Source organism: Notamacropus eugenii, chromosome 2 (assembly GCF_028372415.1).
Source record: "Notamacropus eugenii isolate mMacEug1 chromosome 2, mMacEug1.pri_v2, whole genome shotgun sequence".
Taxonomy (NCBI): Eukaryota; Metazoa; Chordata; class Mammalia; order Diprotodontia; family Macropodidae; genus Notamacropus; species Notamacropus eugenii.
Window position 1 is genome coordinate 10,680,969 of NC_092873.1, and position 20,287 is coordinate 10,701,255.

General features: G+C 35.0%; 1 protein-coding gene across 1 annotated transcript; it reads right to left on the reverse strand.

Moving 5' to 3' along the window:
* LOC140522491 (uncharacterized) lies at positions 1-18,939 on the reverse strand (the record flags this gene model as incomplete). The annotated part of the gene is made up of 7 exons (XM_072637917.1): positions 1-97; positions 2,100-2,212; positions 6,114-6,218; positions 8,651-8,800; positions 11,319-12,116; positions 15,577-15,726; positions 18,238-18,939. Coding segments are annotated over 7 exons (2,115 nt in total), but the record flags the coding sequence as incomplete, so codon positions are not given.
* Between the last annotated feature and the right edge of the window lie 1,348 nt (positions 18,940-20,287).

Below are 20,287 nucleotides of genomic sequence, written 5' to 3' on the forward strand. Positions count from 1 at the left end.
TCAGAATGAGTTCACTTCACTCCCACCCTGGTCAACAACATCTCCATTTTCATATTCTTTTAATGCCGTCGTGGCTGTTTGCAACGCGTTGAAACATCTGTGACAATGAACAGAATAATTAAGTCAATGTCTTCATAGCTTACATATTATACATTTCAAAAGGGTAATTTTTGAACCACTACCTTAAATTATCCTCAATCATAGAGAAGAAAATAAATATAAAAAGAGTTCTTGTCATTACTCAACACATCTGACGATATTTTGGGAAATAAAACCAGAAAAACAGTAGCCTCACCAATGATTTCATCTCTCTTTCAAAAGATATATATTCGTCATCAGCTCTACATTAATGTCACTTCATTTTAGAACACTGCCCACATGATTTCTCGTTATGCTGTCATATTTGTAGAACGAAGGATGCCTTCCAAATAATATAATACAACAATTAAAGGATAAGGAAATTCATTTTGAATAAAAAAAGTTTTACAGTGCTGTGATGTGTCTTCGTTATTTTAATTGTCGATCCATGTAAATTGGCTGGGCAAGTGTTTAAAGGTCCTAGGCTACAAAACACAAATGATCTCATTTAATGCTATTGGAATACCAAGTTGCATTTAAAATGTTGCTTTAGTGGATGGAATTACAGGTAGTCTCTAACTTGAAAAATCAGATGGATCTCAAACGCTCCTTTGCAAACTGACTTTGTGGAACAGGGGAGGCATTTCTCCCTCCCACTCAGAGGTAGTACTCTTAAAAGCAGTTCAATAAAAGCCCCGCAAAAACTAATTCTATCATAACACTGCTAAATTAAAGTCCTGGAAAATGCAGGACCATTTGGAGATTCTCCTCTCCCACTAATACGGCAACCTCTCTCCTGTGGTAAGAAGATCTGATACCTCAGCGGTGATAACTTCTTGCCACATTCAATTAGAAGTCATCCTCTGGAATTCAGTTACAATGCAATTTGAAAGCATTAAATGCTTACTTTCAAAAGTGTGACAGAATACAGAATTTAGACAGACTATGGTCGATGCTCTCATCCAAGTGGGATATGAAATAAATGTGCAGATAATGACAATATACAACCACGTGTAAGAGCTTTAGGGGAGTGTAATCGAAATTTCAATGTCAACTCTGATGGGGAAGGTCATTCATTACCAAAAACAGAGATCAGAGTAGGCCTCAGTGAGGAACTGAATTTGGGTGAGGATGAGTGTAGATACCATGGGTAAATATCACAGGCACAGGACAGATTTGGGAAAGCCCAAGGCATGTTTTGAAGCACAGAGAATAGTCCAGTTGAACAGGAGTGTAAAGTATAGAAGACAGAATAATATAATTGAAGAGAGAAAAGGCACGCTGCTGGCACATCGTGAAGAGCCTTATATCCCAGGTCAAGAAATGCTGTGGGGTCTAGCTCAAAAGTCATATACTTAACTTAGTTTGGCTGATCCCACAAAATTAGAAGATGCCTTTTACTCCTTCAGTCTCTGACTGCATTTCATTTCGACCATTCTAAAGCACTTAATACATTCTCATTTGCACAGCTTATTTGGGTCCCTACATTACCTCTTTGAATAGCCTACAATCACTCACTGTCAAAGCAGGGACTGCACATTAGTCATGGACCCCTGTCACTCCAGGACCAGCACAGTATTTTATATAGAATGGATGTTTGATAATACTTTTTGACTGAATGACAATTGAACAAATTAGATAAATAAGGAAGGAAATAAATTAGGACAGAAAACATAGAAATTTACCTTAGAGAAGCATTTGTGTCCAGAAATAGTATACAGAACAAGCGACTGTCAAATGCTGTATAGTATCATTCCACCAAACATACTTTAAGGTACAGGTGCTATGCAGCATTTTACTATAGCTTCAGAGATGCAGGACACAAGGTATATTTGTCAGCGGTAGGTTAGTGAAGAAAATGAAAATAAAAAAAAAAACCCCTTTGTTCACTTAGAATCATCCATGGTGGAATTCTTTAAGTGTTAATATACAAAATGAATTTGTACTCAGTATTTAACAAAAGAGTGAAATCCTTGCTTACTTAATGTTTCCTTTGAAAGGCCTGCCAAAAGGGGTCTTACCGATTTAAATCTTCCTCTAATTCATCATTTCTCTTCATTTGTAGTTCTAGAGAATCTTCCAGACATTGCTTCCACTCATTGAGTCTCGTGAATTTTTCCCTTTCAATACGAAGCTTTAAAAAAATTTTACAATGAAAAATATCACAATTGAACTGGCATTTCTCAAAGGGATTCTCTTCATTAACTCTAGCTGCAACTGTAAATATCAATTTAAGCATAGATTGTTAAACCAAAACAAATATGGAAAGATTTGAAAATGATTGATCTTCCTTGACATGACATACCTTTCCTGTGATTTCACTACAAACTATTTCTTTTCTTTTGAAATTTAAATCAATGAAAGTTCTGATTTGATTCAATATAGGTATTACTTTTACTGACAATATTCATAAATTTAGAAATGATTGAAATGAATAGGAATGAATAGAAAGTGGGCCAAGTTTCCCAACACACCACACCTTGGAGGAACATTGGCCTTTCCTATTTCTCTAGAGCCCATGATAATTATCCGTTCAGCTCCACTTCCCCTTTGCGTTGGCACACCTGACCCATGTTCCACACATTCCTATGTTGAAATGACAATGTATGTCTTTGTAAGTAAGGGTGTAAAACAGTTCTGCTAATCTCTTTGTACTGAAATAAGAGAGATGCAACGTGAGTAAATTGACGTTTTCTTTTTCTCCTTGAGTGGTTATCTGTTGTTCCCGATTATGAGCCAGGTGCTCTTTACTCTCTTGCAAAGGAAGACAGAAGTCTGCTCATTGTGGTGAATACCGCATTTCTCCTCTTTGCTTCCACATTTCTCCAATGAATGATTACCACAGCTGCAATTTCTTCATTTCCTATTTCCATTTCATTCATCTATTTATCTGTAACTCTTCCCTTATTTATTTTCTATTTATCTGTGACTTAATTGGTATAGGAAATTCCCAGTCATAACGTTTATAACGTATCAGTACAAATAGGCCCTGCCCTCAACCGACATCTCAGAATCTGCAACTCTCAGAGTTTTACTGAATAACTTAGGGCACCAAAATTATACAAAACTGGCCCAGGTTCATGAAGCCATTTATGTCAACATTGGGATTTCAACCTACGCTTACGTCTGAGGCAAGATCTCTATTCCTAAAATATAGTGCCTTTCTTCATTGCCATAAAATCAGTTATTCCCTCCTTACTAGTCTACTACAACTGCATTCTCAAGAGGTAGAAGTCATACTGGTATCCAAAAACTTTTCTTCTTAGTCTCTGACTTCACTGAAACATAGATCCTCTTTCTCTTCTGTGATTGGTAATTTATTTTCCCTATAAATTATCCTTTCACCCTGTTTCTCTTTCCTCTTCTATCTCATGGAGACCCCTTTGGTCCTGGATCATGACTTCAAGCCGAGGATCAAAGAGTGAGGGAGGTGAGCATTTAATCCCACCTTCTCATTTTACAAAGGAGGAAGCAATCACACTGGTGTTAAATCAGTTGCATACAGTTTAATTAAAAACAAAAGGGCTACAGAGTCTTTCTGTTCTAATTTTGCCCGCACACCAATCTTTCCTACAAAATGCTAAGCCAAGTACTATCAAACATCGTTGAGATCATGTTACTGCCATGTACAGGAACTTCTATGGGCTATCAGATTGAGGCTTAAATTCTCCGTCTTCTTTTCTCTTATATCTCACTTCATCACATTTTTCCAACTTTTAATTCTAATTGCTTTACGGCTCCCCTCCTCACACTCCTATGCTTTTCGTATTTTCCTATCGCTCCCTATCCTACTAATCCATCACTTTCTTAGCCTATTGGACTCCATTGCTCTCCTGTACTGCTGATCCCTTCCCAAATCTCGAAGGCAACTCAAAGTTCTCACTTTTCTTCAATGCTTTCCTTACTATTTTGCTTCAATGAACCTTGCCTTCACTACATTCTTTGAGATTTTTGTCTGCAGCATTGAGTGAGTATGCTATTCGGGTTAATGCCTACATTGAGAATCACCTCTCATTTTAGTTCTTTATTATTTCAGTGTCTACTGGTGATATATTGTATAGGGACCTAGCAGGAATTCACTAAATATTTTCAGGATAATCAACTGCACTATACTCATTTAGAACTATAAGCAGAGCAAAAATGGATAAGTCATGAGTTAGTACAGATTTTTTTATAAATGAAGAATCCAAGGTTTGAGAGAGAAAAACATTCATAAAAACAAGTTGTATGCCAAGAGGCTGAGCCAGGACGCAAAATTTTGAAAGTTCACCCTCCTATATATGCTATCAATAATTAACATACATATGTGCAGATGTATAGATGTGTGTACGCATATATAAAATTCAGATATTCTGCAATTTTTCTTCCACTAGAGTTGCTACCTCAGCAAATTTGCTCTGGGAACTTCTTGTACTGAGAACAGGACTGGATAATACCATCTGCTCTAACCTCCACCTATAGTGATCTCTCCTTTTCATAAATGCTTACATGTTTACCATGCACTTAGTAGTTGTTTATATGCTACATTGTATTAAACATGAAATTCCTCTATTTGGCATTGGAATGCTAGAGAGACTGAAAATTCTTCAAGGAGAGAGTGCATGTCTTACACATAGCTTTTGCTACCTGCTCAGAACCTCTCATAGTGGAATTCACATATGGATTTTCACTAGTTGATGAGGTAAATTTTGAACAAGGAAGAAATTGTAATTTGACTAATTTTTACAGAGCGAAAACTTGGATGATCTGGGAAATTAGATTAGAAATGGGTGCTAGTTTGCACTGAATACCAATTACATGAGGTAATTCGTACTGACAAAGAGGGACTCTGACTTTTTTCTTCCTTACTTTACCTTCAAGGTCTCAGTCCACACCTAGTTTCTGGACTGCAGCCTGAAACTAAAAGGTTTGGAAGGGTAATATTTCAATCGATGTGTTCCACAAACAATGTGAGCGAAATGAAGACAATGAGGGATAGGGGAGTTAATTGGGAAAAAAAAGTTGTTTCACTCTCGTACTGCGTTCTGAAACCTAGAAAAATGTCTCAAGGGTCAAATGCCAGAGTAAAGAAGTTTTTCTAAGAATGAGATTGGACCTTGTAATAATGTCATAGCTAAGGGAAGTATACGGAAATTAACGAGTTCAAAATAAGGCTTTTGAAAAATTAGGAGGTAGATATGAAAATTGGGGAGGCAGTGGTTATTTGTATGAAAATGACAATGGTCTTTTGTTTTCAGTGTAGAGAAACTAGCATTTAGTCGGTGTCTAACGTGTGCAAGGAACAAAGGCCATAAAGTTGAGTGATTTGCAATTATCATCTCATTTGATTCTCACAACAACCCTGGGAGGTAGGTGCTATTATCAACCCCATTTCATGTTTGAGAATACTGAAAAGATTAAGTGACTTGCCTAAGATCACACCAAGAGCATCTGAGGCTATATCTGTAATCAGATCTTTCTCAGCCCAGGCTCAAGATTTTATCCATAATTGCTGCCAATCCCCTTCAAGTTGAGAAACATCTCATCATACAAAATTCTCTTTTTGATCACTTTGGCTTAGATTTCCCTTGCTTTACCACTTATGATGGGTACTAATTTGAAAATATGTTTGAGGAATGTCAGAAATATCCACTTCTATACTTTTTGGCAGGCATAATGATGAATAGCACACACAACTAGATATAAATATGGGAAAGCAAATGAAAAAGGAGAAAGGCACTTGACCTAATAATGGAAACCCGTTAGGGGAATTTGATTGTGTTGGTATTCTATGCGTAACCTCCCCTTCATTTTAATAATTTCTAATAATAATAACAACAATATTTTTTTTTACTGAATTTATATGTGGCCATTGGAGGCTCTGGGAAACCGAAAATATATAAAAAACCAGAATAGACAAACTCAAGGTGCTTTCGTCCAAATATCACCTTGAGCCAATTTTCATTTTAACTCCATTTTCAACCTAGGCAAAGCCAAGAAATGAATATAGAGTTTTGTCCTTCTTGTTTTTCCACTAGTAATACTACTATTATTACCAGTACCACTACTACTTCTACTAGAAGTACTACTACCAAATCTATTACAACAACTACTACTACTTTTGCTACTACAATAATAACAATTACTCTACTGCCAACATCCTGGGAAAAGGAATTTCTATGGAAAATAAGGAAGCATGAATACTCCCTGTCCTCAAGGAACTCCATTATAATTGGGTAAAAAACAATGAGATAAAGCAATTGATAGTTTGATAAGAAATGCGATCACCATAGGACAATCTATCTGTAATTAAATACCAGATTTTGTGGTATCAGATGAAAAGTGGATTTGAGGAGATTCAGGAATCAACAGGGGTGAAAAGCCCAAAAAGCATTATGAGAAAAGAATCATACTTTTGTAATTCAAAAACATCTTGAATGTGAAGAGTAGAAAGGTTTTGAATAGGTAGCACAGATGAGGAAGTGTAACTAAACAAGAAGAGTAACTAAACAAGATGGAGGTATGGAGGTGGAAATCCACAGGGTGAGATCAGATTGATTAAGTTAGGGAATATTAATGAAAGCATCCATCTAATTACTTCAACTCCAATTTATCCTTTCCATGTACAATTTCTATATGTACAAAATGTGAAGAAATAACATTTTCTTGTTATTCAAGGAGGAGTTTGAACAGAAAGAAACAAAGAATTTGTACTTGACAGTGCTGTTTGGGGGATTAAATGAGAAAATGAAGGTCAAGGTGTTTCTAAAAATCAAGTATGATAGAAATGATTGAGCTATTATTGGTCCTGGGACAAACACCTCACTCTTTGCATAAGGACAGATAAACCAAATGGTCAACCACAGAAAGAGTGAATATAAGTATTAAAATTTACGTGTACAGATTGTGGAAGTTGGAGGAATAATTCTAAGTCAACGGAAATTACAGACACAGTGTTCAGAAAATTGACAAAACTGGTAAAATGAGAAAGCAGCAATTCCCCAAACCACTTGGTAGTAGCTAAGAAAGAGAAGGGTAGAGAAGTGGAATGGGCTAGGTACTCAAGAGATAGCAGGCAATGAATATAGCAGTCTCTGGGTTGATAAACTCAAGGACCCCTACCTTCTGGGATAAGAACTCACTGTTCGAGAAAATTGAGGGGAAAACTGGATAACAATGTGGTGGAAACTAAGCATAGACCAATTCATGACACCATGCACAAGAATGAATGGGTACATGATCTAGGGATTAAGATTGATATCATGGACAAAGTGAAGGAGGAAGGAATAGTGTATTTATCAGATTTATGGAGAAGGGAAGAGTTTTTGACTAAAGAAAAGACAGTAAGCATTATGAAGGGAAAGGTGAATAATTGTGATTGCACTAAACTGAAAAGTTTTTACACAACTAGACCCAATGCAATCAGGATTCAGAGGGATGTAGTACATTGGGAAAGAATTTTGACAGTTAATGTTGGGGACAAAGGCCTCATTTCTAGAGTATATAGAGAACTGAGTCAAATGTACCAGAATACAAGTCATTCCCCAATTAATAAATGGTAAAAGGATATGAACAAACAATTTTCAGAGGAAGAAATTAAAGATACCTATAATCATAGAAGAAATGCTCTCAACCACTTTTGATTAGAGATGCAAATCAAAACAACTCTGAGGTACACAACACACCTATTAGATTGGCAAACATGACAGAACAGGAAAATAATAAATGTTGGCGAGGATGTGGGAGAGTTGGAACACTAATTCATTGTTTGTGGAGCTGTGAGTTCATCCACCCATTCTGGACAGCGCTTTGGAACTGTGCCGAAAGGGCTACAAAAATGTGCACACCCCTTCACCCAGCAATATACAGCAATATGACTGTATCCCCAAGAGATAATAGAAATGAGAAAGGACCCCACATGTACAAAAATATTTACAGCATCACTCTTTGTAGTGGCCAAAAACTGGAAATCAAGGGGATGCCCATCAATTGAGGAATGGCTGAAGACATTATGGTATCTGAATGTAATGGAATACTATTGCGCTATAAGAAATGATGAGCAAGATGACTTCAGAGAAGCCTGAAAATATTTACATGGTTTGATGCTGAGCAAGAGGAGCAGCACCAGGAGAACTTTGTGCACAGCAACCACCAAAGTGTGCAAGAGCTTTTTCTGGTAGACTTCGATATTCATAGAAAAAAAAAATTCCCAATGATGCCCTAAGGCAAAATTCTTTCCACATGCAGGGAAAGAACTATGGAATTCAATCGCAGAATTTAACAGATCATTTCTGTGTGTGTGTGAGTGTGTGTGTGTGTGTGTTATATTTTGGTTTGTTATATGATTTCTCCCATCTATTTTAGTTCCTCTACACAGCATGACTACAGTGAAAATGTACTCAGTAGGAATGTATATGTAGATTCTATATAGAATTGTATGGCTCTTGGGGAGGGAAAAAAAATCTAAGTTTTGTCGTAGTGATTGGAGAATATTAAAACTAAATATATTGCTTAAAAATGTGAAATGTCACACTGAATATACTTTCCACTCATTTGTTTCCAGAACAAATTACTGATCTTTTTGCATACGTACTTGACTTTTGGTTTCATCTACTTCCTTCTGTAGTTTGTCCTTATCTTCATAATCAATTTCCTTAAATGATGTGACTTGTTGTGAAACTCCTGTCAGGGACTGATAATTGCAGGAAACAGGTGGCTCTCGCTGAAGATTTCTTACTCTAGCCTGATAGAAATATGTCCAAATTACTAATATTACAGATTTCATAAAGCAACATTAGCTCGTATAAAATAAATATAATTTTAAAATTCAAATCAAAAGTCTGTATAATTTTGCATACAACTTAATTTCTTCAGTATGTTCATAATTATCAAAGATTGAAAGACAGAAATCTCTTAGGGATTAAGGAAACAACCTCATTTTGCAGGTGAGAAAAACTAAACTCCAAAGAGGTTAAATGAGTAACCAAGGTCCTAAAGGTAGACGTTTAGAAAGAAAAAGATTAAAACTTGGCTCCTGAGACAGCAAAGTTGTTTAGATTATACCACTCAACTTCCATTTAGCATGGAGCAAATGAGATCTTTCTACTCCCTCAGAATACTCCTCAGAAATCAGTACAGTCAGCCTGCTTTCCCCATTACATCTTAATTGACAAGAATGAGACCACCTCCAAAGCTATCTAGGCACTAAAACATTTTACGTGAAATTCCCACGCAAAGTAAAGGAAAGAGGAGGGAAGAACGTACACTTTCTTATGCTTGGTAGAAAATGTAAAGGTTTCCCATTCCATTTTTCGGAAAAGTTGACTACCTTATTTCTGTGTGCCAGTCCGTAGAAGAAAGACATCTACAAGAAAAGGTTTTGCTTTCTTTCCTCTCATGGTTTACGCTGGAGAATGAACATAGGCACTGATATGCTTGTCAGGCTTGGTAAAAGCACTTAACATGCCCAAAGTCAAAATGTCAACAACAAATATGGGAGCTAGGTATTATTCACATCTTCAACAGTCTTGCTAAGCCTTCAAGGAAGTTGCTTTCTCTGTTCAGATAAGAGTTACACTCCTGGTTTCAGTCAATGGAGAAGAAACAGGAAACTATGGAAAATATGCTAGTTCTACACGCTATGTGTACATAGCATGTTAGAAGTACAGAGTTTTGGACATACAGACGTATTCATCCGTTCACATATATGTATATGTAGATATCCACACAGAAAAACATAACTGTATGTGTATAGAATGATATACTGCAACAATTCTTCTCCTCTTTCACTACAGAGCAAGGGGAATTATTACATAAATTATGAAAACCAAATGAAGCCAAAAATCAAAAGAAGCCAAATGTTTTTTTTCTAATTAGACAAGATGAAGTACTTTGTAAAAGTCAATTTTAGTAGAGTCACGCCAAATTTTTTGAAGAAAACATAAGGCTAAGAGAAGACAATGTAAAGTTCAGAAAGTAAAATTGGCTCAATTCACTGAATTTCTACAAGTAAACTGTACTCTATTATGGAATGACTAGATAAAATTTTAAATTTTTTAGATGAAATCATTACCCAGGACAATACGTGGTAGAATCGACCCTCACTGCATATATGAAAAATCACAGATAATGTGATCTGCTATTAGACTGTATAAATTATTCATATTAAGGAACTAAAAGGAGTGATTCCAGAACTGGCAACTTTGGAAACTGAGCAAGACTTGTTAGTCCAACCAAAAAAAAAAAATAAAAAAAGAGATGAAAAAATAGTGGGGTACAATTAAAAAATAAGATTAGTAACTGAAAAATTAACGCTTAATGAAGAATCATAATGTTTCTGAATAGAAGCACTGTCCTAAATTTCAAAGAAAAGTAGTGGCTCGACTACGGAATTTCACTACAAATAGAATCCAATCGTTAATGTTTCAAAAATTAGTTCAAAAGTGTCTAAATTGAAACTAGTTAGACAGATGAGTATGTTTAAATTTTAATGAAACTCGTAAAGGGCATATTGCACAGTTATCTCAAAAGAGATTTTATACTTCAACTGTAATATTGTTCCTAGCATTATGTTGGAAGACTTTTCTTAAATTGCAGCATTTGAAAAAATTTGTGATATTTCAGTATTCAAATGGAATAATAGAAAAATTAATGAAATAAAAATTTATCTTTATTTGGATACTAGAGATTTCCTATACAAATATTTATTAAGCCAAATGTCATGGACTGCATGATTTCTTGAAGCAAAATGTGTCGTTACCTAAAAGAAGAATTTGTAAATTATTTTTATACTTTTAGCTTTTATATTATTATTTTTATGTTTAAAATTGCTTTCGATTGTTTGCTTTATTACTTATATTGTATTACAGTACATGTTATTTTCATTTTTATATTCATTTGATCTTAAAAATTATTATATTACTTGTTCTATTTATCATATCATGGATTCTCACTCTCAATTCTTATATATCAGAATTTGTACAATGAAAGATAATAGCATCACCAGCCTGTCGAATATTCAAATTCCTAAGATATCTTGATAAAAATTAAATTGAATTTCATTTCAAAACGACTAAAACTTATCCAAGCAAAACACTTCAAAAGCGAACCCTCTTGCGGCCTTCTCATTTTCATATTTCCACGTTTGCTCTCTGAAGTGGTTCCATTCACACATTAACTAATACTTTATTGCTCTCTTCTACTATAAGAGCTTGTTTATCAATATCAGCATAAACTTTATTGAAGAGATCAATAAATTGCACCTGGGCATCACTCATTTGCTTTTCTTGAATTATGATTTTCTTCTGTGTGTCTTCAAGCTCTTGCTGCAGCACCATATTTTCACTCTGGATTTGGCCTAATCTTTCTTGGAGAGATTCATTTTCCAAACTATATCTCTTGACCTTTTCCTTTAACACTTGATTTGGTTCTTCAAGTTCCTCTGCCTTCTGTTCAGCATGCTTCAGTTCTCTCTGTGTGTTTTCTAAAATGTATGTCTTCTCTCTGAGGGATTCATGGACATGGTCTAGCTCATTTTCTAAACTCTTGGCTCTACTTGCAGTCTTAGAGAGTTTTTCAGAAAGGACACCGTTATCCTCTCTTAGACTACACAAGTCATGGTTTAGTTTGTCCTTTAAATGAAGCCACTCATCTCTTTTACCCTCAAAGGAATCCTCAAGGGCTAATTTTGATAACTCATATTTGCCAACGATTTTGATCAACCTGGACGCGTATGATGCCCCATCGTCCTCTAGTTTCTCAATGTTTTGTTCTGCATTCTGCAGTTTAGAGTTCAGCATGGCATTCTGAGCTTTCAGAACGATTATTCGTCGACGGCACTGAAATCCGATTTTTCTTAACGCTTCTTTATTTAATTGTAATTTCTGTTGAAGCTCTTCAATCTTTTCTTTCAACGCTTCAGTTTCTTCTGTGTGGTGCTTTCTGGTGCGCTTATCCTTACTTTTTACTGTGTGTAATTCCATTTGGTGCATGGCAACTTCATACTGTATGATTTCCTTTTTTTTCTGCAGGTATTTTTCCTTTTCGTTCCTAAGAGGAACCTAAAGATAAGAAAAAGAAAAAAATGTTATTCAAAATAAAATTATAAATTCTGATATTTCCATAAAAATTCAAAATAAACGCCAAAGGTCCAAGAAGCATAGTGTCTTCAGAGGAAAAGTTAACTGAGGGAGTTTCACCTATTTCCCATTCTGTTAATTTGCGCAAAGAACAGGACTTAAAACTGCATCATAAATCGAAGATTTGGAACGCGTTTTTGGACCGACAAAGCTGTCTGTCTTTCAGTATATTTGATTTCCTTTTCTCCATACATTTTATCTCACACTGCTGATTCTATTTCAGACATTTCAAGGTGTCTGGAAAGTACTTTCAATACATGATCTCACCTACAATTTGCACAACCTTTATGAGGGAAATACTTATATTTATTTATATTGCTAAGTGTGGAACAGAAGTGCAGTTCACGCATTTGAAACTATAGATTATTAGAGCAAAAGGGGACACTACTGATGAGTTAGTACATCATTTTATAATTCAAGAACCAGAAGCCTAACGACAGAAAACCATTTGCTGAAAGTCGTGTGGATGGCAATGGACTGAAGCAGAACACAAAATCTTGGAAAAGTCCCCCTTAGATTGACAGTTTTACCAGATTTCAGACATATAATTATATGAACACACACATGTGTGTGTAATTCCATATGTGTACATGTATAATTTTGTGTGTACATATACACATCCACACAGGAACAGATATATCAATATAAATAAATATATAAATGTACATACATATGTATAAATATATATACATATATATATATATACATATATATGTATAATACGTAGGTATTCAGCAATTGTTCTTCCACTAGGGCTGCTAACTCAACCAATTTGCATCGAGTAATGTTCTCATTAATAAAAACATGAATGGATTAATACCATCTGCTCTAATTTCCACCTGTACTGATATCTTCTTTCATAAATACTTACAGGAATATCGTTCACTTAGTAGTTGTTTAAATTCTACTTTTTGCTACAAATGAACTTTCTCTCTTTTGTATTGACTTCCCAGAGAGAGTGAAAATTCTTCAAGAAGACAGTGCGTGTCTCACACACAGTCTTCGTATACTTCTCAGGGTCTATCACAGTGTTGTTCACATAATTATTATTCACTAATTGATGAAATAACATTTGAACAAGGGAGAAACTGTAATTTCACTGAAATCTTCCATAGTGAAAACTTGCGCGATCAGGGAAATTAGACAAGACATAGTGCCAGTTTGGCCAGAATGCCAATTAATTGACCTACCTCTTCCTACCAAAGATGGATTCTAAATTACTGCTTCCTTGCTGAAACTTCCAGGAGTCAGTTCACACCTAGTTTCTTGACTGCATCCTGATGCAAAAAGCTTTTGACGGTTAATATTTTAATCCAGGTCTTCCAGAAAGAAGGTGAGGGAAAGGAAGACAAGGAGTGATAGGGGAGCTACTTGGGAAACAAAACTTATTTCATTCCAGTGCTGATTTCTGACACCTTGAAAAATTTCTCAAGAATACAAATTCAAAAGAAAAGTAATTTTCAGAAGAATGAGACTGGAACTCATAATAGTTTTTTAACTAAGCCAAGTCTACTGAAATTAGCCAGGTTAAGAAAAGTCTTTTGCAATATTTGGAGATGCTTATCAAAATTTGGGAGGTAGTATTATTTGTATAAAATGGACAATGATCTTTATGTCCTTGGAGCAGGGAAACTAATATTTCTTAAGTATCTAATACGTGCCAAGAACAAAGGCCATAACCTTAAGAGATTTACAATCATTATCTCATTTGATTCTTCCAACAACACTGAGAAGTATGTGCTATTATAATCCCCATTTTGTGGCTAAGGAAAGGGAGAAGAATTAAGTGACTTGCCTAGGATCACACAGATAGAATCTGTGGACACATTTGAAGTCAAATCTTTCTAACCCCAGACGCAAATTTCTATCCCTAATTCCCCCAACATACGTCTAAGTGGAGAAATATCCCATCATCAAAAGTTCTTTTTTTGCCTGCTTTGGAAGAGATACGTACTTACTATGCAATTTATGATGACGACTACGGTGAAATTTGTTTTGAAGAGTATCCGAAATACCTCTTACTATAGATTGTGCCTTCTACAATGATGAATCTATACCTAAATACTTGGAAATGTGGGAAAGCAACTGACAATGGAGAAAGGTATTTGCTAGCATTGAAGGGAACAGGTTAGAAGAATTTGACTGTCATGCAATTGTACGCTTAACTGTACCTTCATTTTAAAAATTTCTAAGAATAATACGAGCAACTGAAAAATAATTTTGTTTTCAATTTCTACTTTGCTCTTTGTGGTCTGGAGAATTCAAAATTTATAAAAATCAGACTAGAACATCTTCAAGTATTTTAGTCCAACCACTTTCAACTGCTGGCAAAATCAACAAATAAACATTTAGTTTCCTTGTTCCTGTTTTCCTACTACTAGGACTACTACTACAAGTACTCCTATCACTAGAACTAATAGTACTGGAACTACAACTAGTACTACTTGTACTACAACAATCATAACAATTGCCTCTACTGACAGTGTGCTTTGAAAGCAAAGTTCTACCGAGAAAGAATGAAGTATCCATTGTTCTGTCCTCAAGAAACTTTATTACAGTTGGGCAAAAAACAGTTAGAAAAGGGAAGTGATAGTTTGTCAACAGATGTGAAAACCATAAAGCAATAAATGCTCACTTACATACCCAATTCGGTATTAGGTAATTAGGTGGTATCAGATGAAAAGCGGATTTCAGGAGATTCAGAAATCCTTAGGGGTGAAAAGTCCCAATGGCATTATGGCAAAAATATCGTGGGTTTGGAATGCACAAGCCTGTTGGAGATGAAGAGTAGATAGGTTTTTGATGGGGAGTGCAGATGAGAACGTGTAACTGAGCAAGAAGTGAAGAAGGTATGGAGCTAGAAATGCACATGGTGAGATCTGATTGCTGAAGTTAGAAGATATTAATGAAATCATCCATCTCATTACTTTAATTCTCAATTGTATTTTGCAGGTACAATTTACATATTTAGGAATTGTGAAGAAACAACCTTTTCCTGTTATTCAAGGAGAAGTTTCAATGGAAGTATACAAATAATTTTTACTTCACAGCATTGTTTGGGGATTAAATGAGAAAATGATGGTAAAGGTCTTTCTAAACATAAAGAATCATAGAAATGATTTAGGCATTATGGGTCCTTGGAAAAACACTCATTCTTTGTGTAAGGACAGATAAACCAAATTGTCAACGACATCATGAGTGAATATTAGTATTGAAATTCATGTGCACAAATTGTGGCGGTTGTAGGTCTAACTTTAATTCAACTTAAAGGACAGACAGAGCGTTCAGAAAATTTATACTGTTGACGAGCAAAAGGGAAATGTCACACTGCACACAATTTCCATTCATCAGGAACAAATTATTGATCTTTTTGCATACATACTTTACTTTTGGTTTCGTCTACTTGCTTCAGTAGTTTTTCCTTCTCTTCATAATTCCTTCGATAAAATGATGTAACTTGTTGTGAAACTATTCTCATGGATTGATAGTTGCCGGAAACAGGAACTTCTCGCTGAAGATGTCTTTCTCTGGCCTGATAGATATGTGTTCAAATTATTTCTATTGCTGATTTCAGAAAGCAATATTAGCTCATATAAAATAAATATAGTTTCAAAATTCAAATCAAAAGTCATTATAGTTCTGCATGCAATTTAATTTCATCAACATATTCATAATTTTCATAGATTTGAGATATAAATATCTTAGATGGTATTTAACAAAATTCCCGCATGTTGCACATGAGAAAAACGAAACTCCAAAGAGGTTAGTTGAGTTACCCAAGCTCCTAACGTTAGTCGTTTCTAGGGAAAAAGATTGACACTTGGCTCCTGACACAAGAAAGCTCTTTTGATTATTCTACTCAACCTTCATTTAGCATGGATCAAATGCGCACTTTCCACTTGCTCAGTATAATCCTGAGATATCAGAACATTCAGCCTGGTGTCCCCATTGACTCCTTTTTGAGAATAATTACAGCCCCTCAAAAATCTAGGGACTGAAATATTATAGGTGAAATTCACATGGAAAATACTGGAATGAGGGGGGAGGAATGTATACTTTTTTGTACTTGATAGACACATTAATCGTTTCCCATTCCTTTTTTCAGAGAAATTAACTGCCTCATTTCTATGCACCAACATTTAGAAAGAGGAGGACATCTACAAGAAACGTTTGAATTTTCCTTCCTCTCATTGTTTAACTGGGGAGAAGGAACGTAGGTACCGGTACGCATGTCAGGCTTGGTAAAAGCGTTTGACATGAATGATTTGTTTTGCTCAAAGCCAAAATGAAAACAACAAATATGGTCACTAGGCACTGTTCACATCTTCAAGAGTCTTTGCTAAGCCTTCAAAGAATTCCTGTTCCTGTTCAGATAGGAATTACACTCCTGGTTTCAGTCAATCGACAAAAAAAAGGAAACTATGAAAGAATATGCTAGTTTTCCCACTAATCTATACACAGCACGTTGCAAGTTCAGCGTTTTGTACATACAGACGTATTCATCCATTCTCATATGTGTATGTGTACATATACACGCAAGATGCAAAGTCATGTGTGTATAGACTGATACACTGCAAAAATTCATCTCTAATTTCATCATAGTGCAACGCAAATTATTGCATAAGTTATGAATACCAAATGAAGCCAAAAATCAAAAGAGATCAAAATTTTTTCTCTAATTAGGCACGATGAAGGAATTTGTGAAACTAACTGTAACTAAAGTCTGGGAAGCTATTTTGAAGAAAACATAAGGCTAAAAGGAGACAATGTAAAGTTGAGACAGTAAAATGGGCACAATGTACTGAATTCCCATAAGGTTACTAAATTCTGCTTTGGAAGGATAAGATAAAATTTTCAACTTTTTTAGATGAATTATTGCCCAGTACAATATATGGTATAATGGACACTCATTGTATATATGAAAAATCACAGAAAATGAGAGCTGGTATTAGACTGTGTAAAGTTATTCTTATTCCACAACTAAACGGCCGTGATTCCAGAACTTGCAATTTTGCACATCGAGCAAGAATTATTCGTAAAACAATAAAAAAATACTGACATTAAAATATTACTAGTGAAGCACAATTAAAAAATAAGATTAATAACCCAAAAAGTTAACGTTTAATGCAGAAAAATGATCTTTCGGAATAGAATTGCTGTCCTCACTTGGAAAGAAAAATAGTGTCTAGACTACGGAATTTCACTACAAATATAATCCAGTTGTTAATGCATCAAAAGGTAGTTGAGAGGAGTCTGAATTGAAACTAGTCATATTGTGGAATATGTTTAAATGCTAATGAGATGTCTAATGGGAATATTCCACAGAATCAAACAAGAAATTTTATCTTTCAACTGTTATATAATTGCTAGCATTTTTGTGTAAGATCTCTCTTCAACTTCAGCATTTGAAATAATTTATTCCATTTCAGAGTTCAAATGGGATATTAGGAAAATTATTAAAATGGAAAAAATTATCTGCATTTATGAGGCAGCGATTTCCCCTACAAATATTTATGAAACCAAAATGTCATGGACTCTGAGTCTTCTTAAGGTAAAAAGCATTTTTTTATTTTTATTTTTATTTCGTTTTTATGTTATTATTTTTATGTATCACATTATTTTCATTTCTTAATTTCATTGCTTACTTTTTATTACAGTATGTTTAATTATTATTGCATTCATATTATCTTAAAAATCATGACATTACTTGTTCTATTTATCATATTATGGATTCTCATTCTCAATTCTTACATATCAGCATTTCCCCAATGAAAGTTGATAACCTCACCAGCCTGTTGAGAATTCAAATTCCTAAATTATCTTGATTAAAATTACTTTGACTTTCATTTCAAAAAGCTATATCGTTATCCAAGTATGACATTTAATGACCGAACCCTCTTTCAGCCTTCTCAATTTCATATTTACACATTTGTTCTCCTAAGTGGTTACATTCACTGACTAACACTTTCTTGCTGTCTTCTACTAGAAGAACTTGTTTTTCACTATCAGTATAAAGTTTGTTGAAGAGATCAATAAACTGTACCTGAGCATCACTCAGTTGCTTTTCTTTCATCGTGACTTTCTTCTGTGTGTCTTCAAGCGCTTGCTGAAGCACCATATTTTCACTCTGGATTTGACGTAACCTTTCTTGGAGAGATTCATTTTCCAAACTACATCTGTTGAGTTTTTCCTTTAACACTCGATTTGTTTCTTCAAGTTCCTTTGCCTTCTCTTCAGCATGGTTCAGTTCTCTCTGTGTGTTTTCTACAATATATGTCTTTTCTCTGAGGGATTCATGAACATGGTCTAGCTCATTTTCTAAACTCTTGGCTCCACTTTCAGCCTGAGAGAGTTCTTCAGAAAGGAAAGCATGGTTCTCTCTTAAACTAGACAAGTCACTGTTTAACTTGTCCTGTACATGAAGCCACTCATCTCTTGCTTCCTGAAAGGAATGTTCAAGGGCTAGTTTGGACGCCTCACTTTGCTCATAATCGTCAATAACAGACATCAGACGAGACCTGTATGATTCAATTTCGCTCTCTAGTCTCTCTGTGTTTTCTTTTGCATTCTCCAATTGAGAGTTCAGCGCTGCATTCTCAGCTTTCAGAACCTTTACTTGGCCACTGTATTGAAATCGGATTTTTCTTAATGCTTCTCTATTCCACTGTAATTCCTGTTGAAGCTCCTCATTCTTCTCTTTCAAAGCTTCAGTTTCTTCTCTGTGGTGCTTTCTGGTTTGCTGATTATTAATTTTTACTGTTTTTAATTCCACTTTGTGCATGGCAACTTCATACTGTATGATGTCCTTTTTCTCCTGCAAATATTTTTCCTTTACATTCCTAACAGGAACCTAAACATAAGGAAAAGAAAAGATAATGTTATTCAAAATAAAATGACTTATTCGGATATTTCCTTAAAAATTCAAAGGAAACGCCAAGGGGCCAAGAAGCATAGTGTATTTAAAGAAAAAGTTAACTGAGGGACTTTCACCTCTTTCCCATTTCTATCAATTTGCTGAAAGAATACGGCTGAAAACTGCTTCATCAACCAGAAGATTTGGACACCATTTTTGAACTCACAAAGCTGTCTGTCTTTCAGTAGATTTGGTTTCCTTTTCTCCATACATTCTGTCTCACACTGATGATTCTATCTGAGACATGTCAAGGTTTTTGGAAAGGACTTTCAGTACATCATCTCACCTAAAATTTGCACCACCCTTGTGAGGGAAATATTTATATTCCTTCATATTGCTAATTGGGTAACAGAAGTGCACTTCACGCACGTAAAACTATAGATTGTTGAAGCAATAATGGACACTACTGATGAGTTAGTACATCATTTTACAAATCAAGAACCAGAAGCCTAAAGACAGAAAATCATTTGTCGAAAGCCAACTGGATGGCAATGACTGAAGCAGAACACAAAATCTTGGAAAAGTCACCCTTAGATGCAGAGTTTTAACAAACTTCAGACACATATTTGTAAAAACACACACATATATGTGCATGTATCAACGTATGTGTACATGTATATTTTTGTGTGTGCATATACACATGCACACAGGAACAAATATATCAATATAAATAAATATATAAATATAAATGTACATGTTAATATAGATAGATAGATAGATAGACAGACAGACAGATAGACAGATAGATAGATAGATATAGATATACAATAGGTAGGTATTCAGCAATTGTTCTTCCAGTAGGGCTGCTAACTCAACCAAATTGCATCAAGTAATGTTTGCATTAGGAAAAACATGAATGGATTACTACCATCTGCTCTAACGTGCAACTTTAGTGATATCTCCCTTTTGTAAATGCTTACTGGAAAATCGCTCACTTCGTAGTTGTTTAAATTCTACCGTTTGTTATAAATGAAGTTTCTCTATTTTGTGTTAACTTCCACAGAGAGTGAAAATTCTTCAAGGAGACAGTGCACGTCTGACACACAGTCTTTTATCCTGCTCAGGATCTATCACAGTGTTGTTCACATAGACAGTATTCACTAGTTGATGAAATAACGTTTGAACAAGGAAGAAACTGTAATTTCACTAAATTCTTACATACTGAAAACTTACACGATCA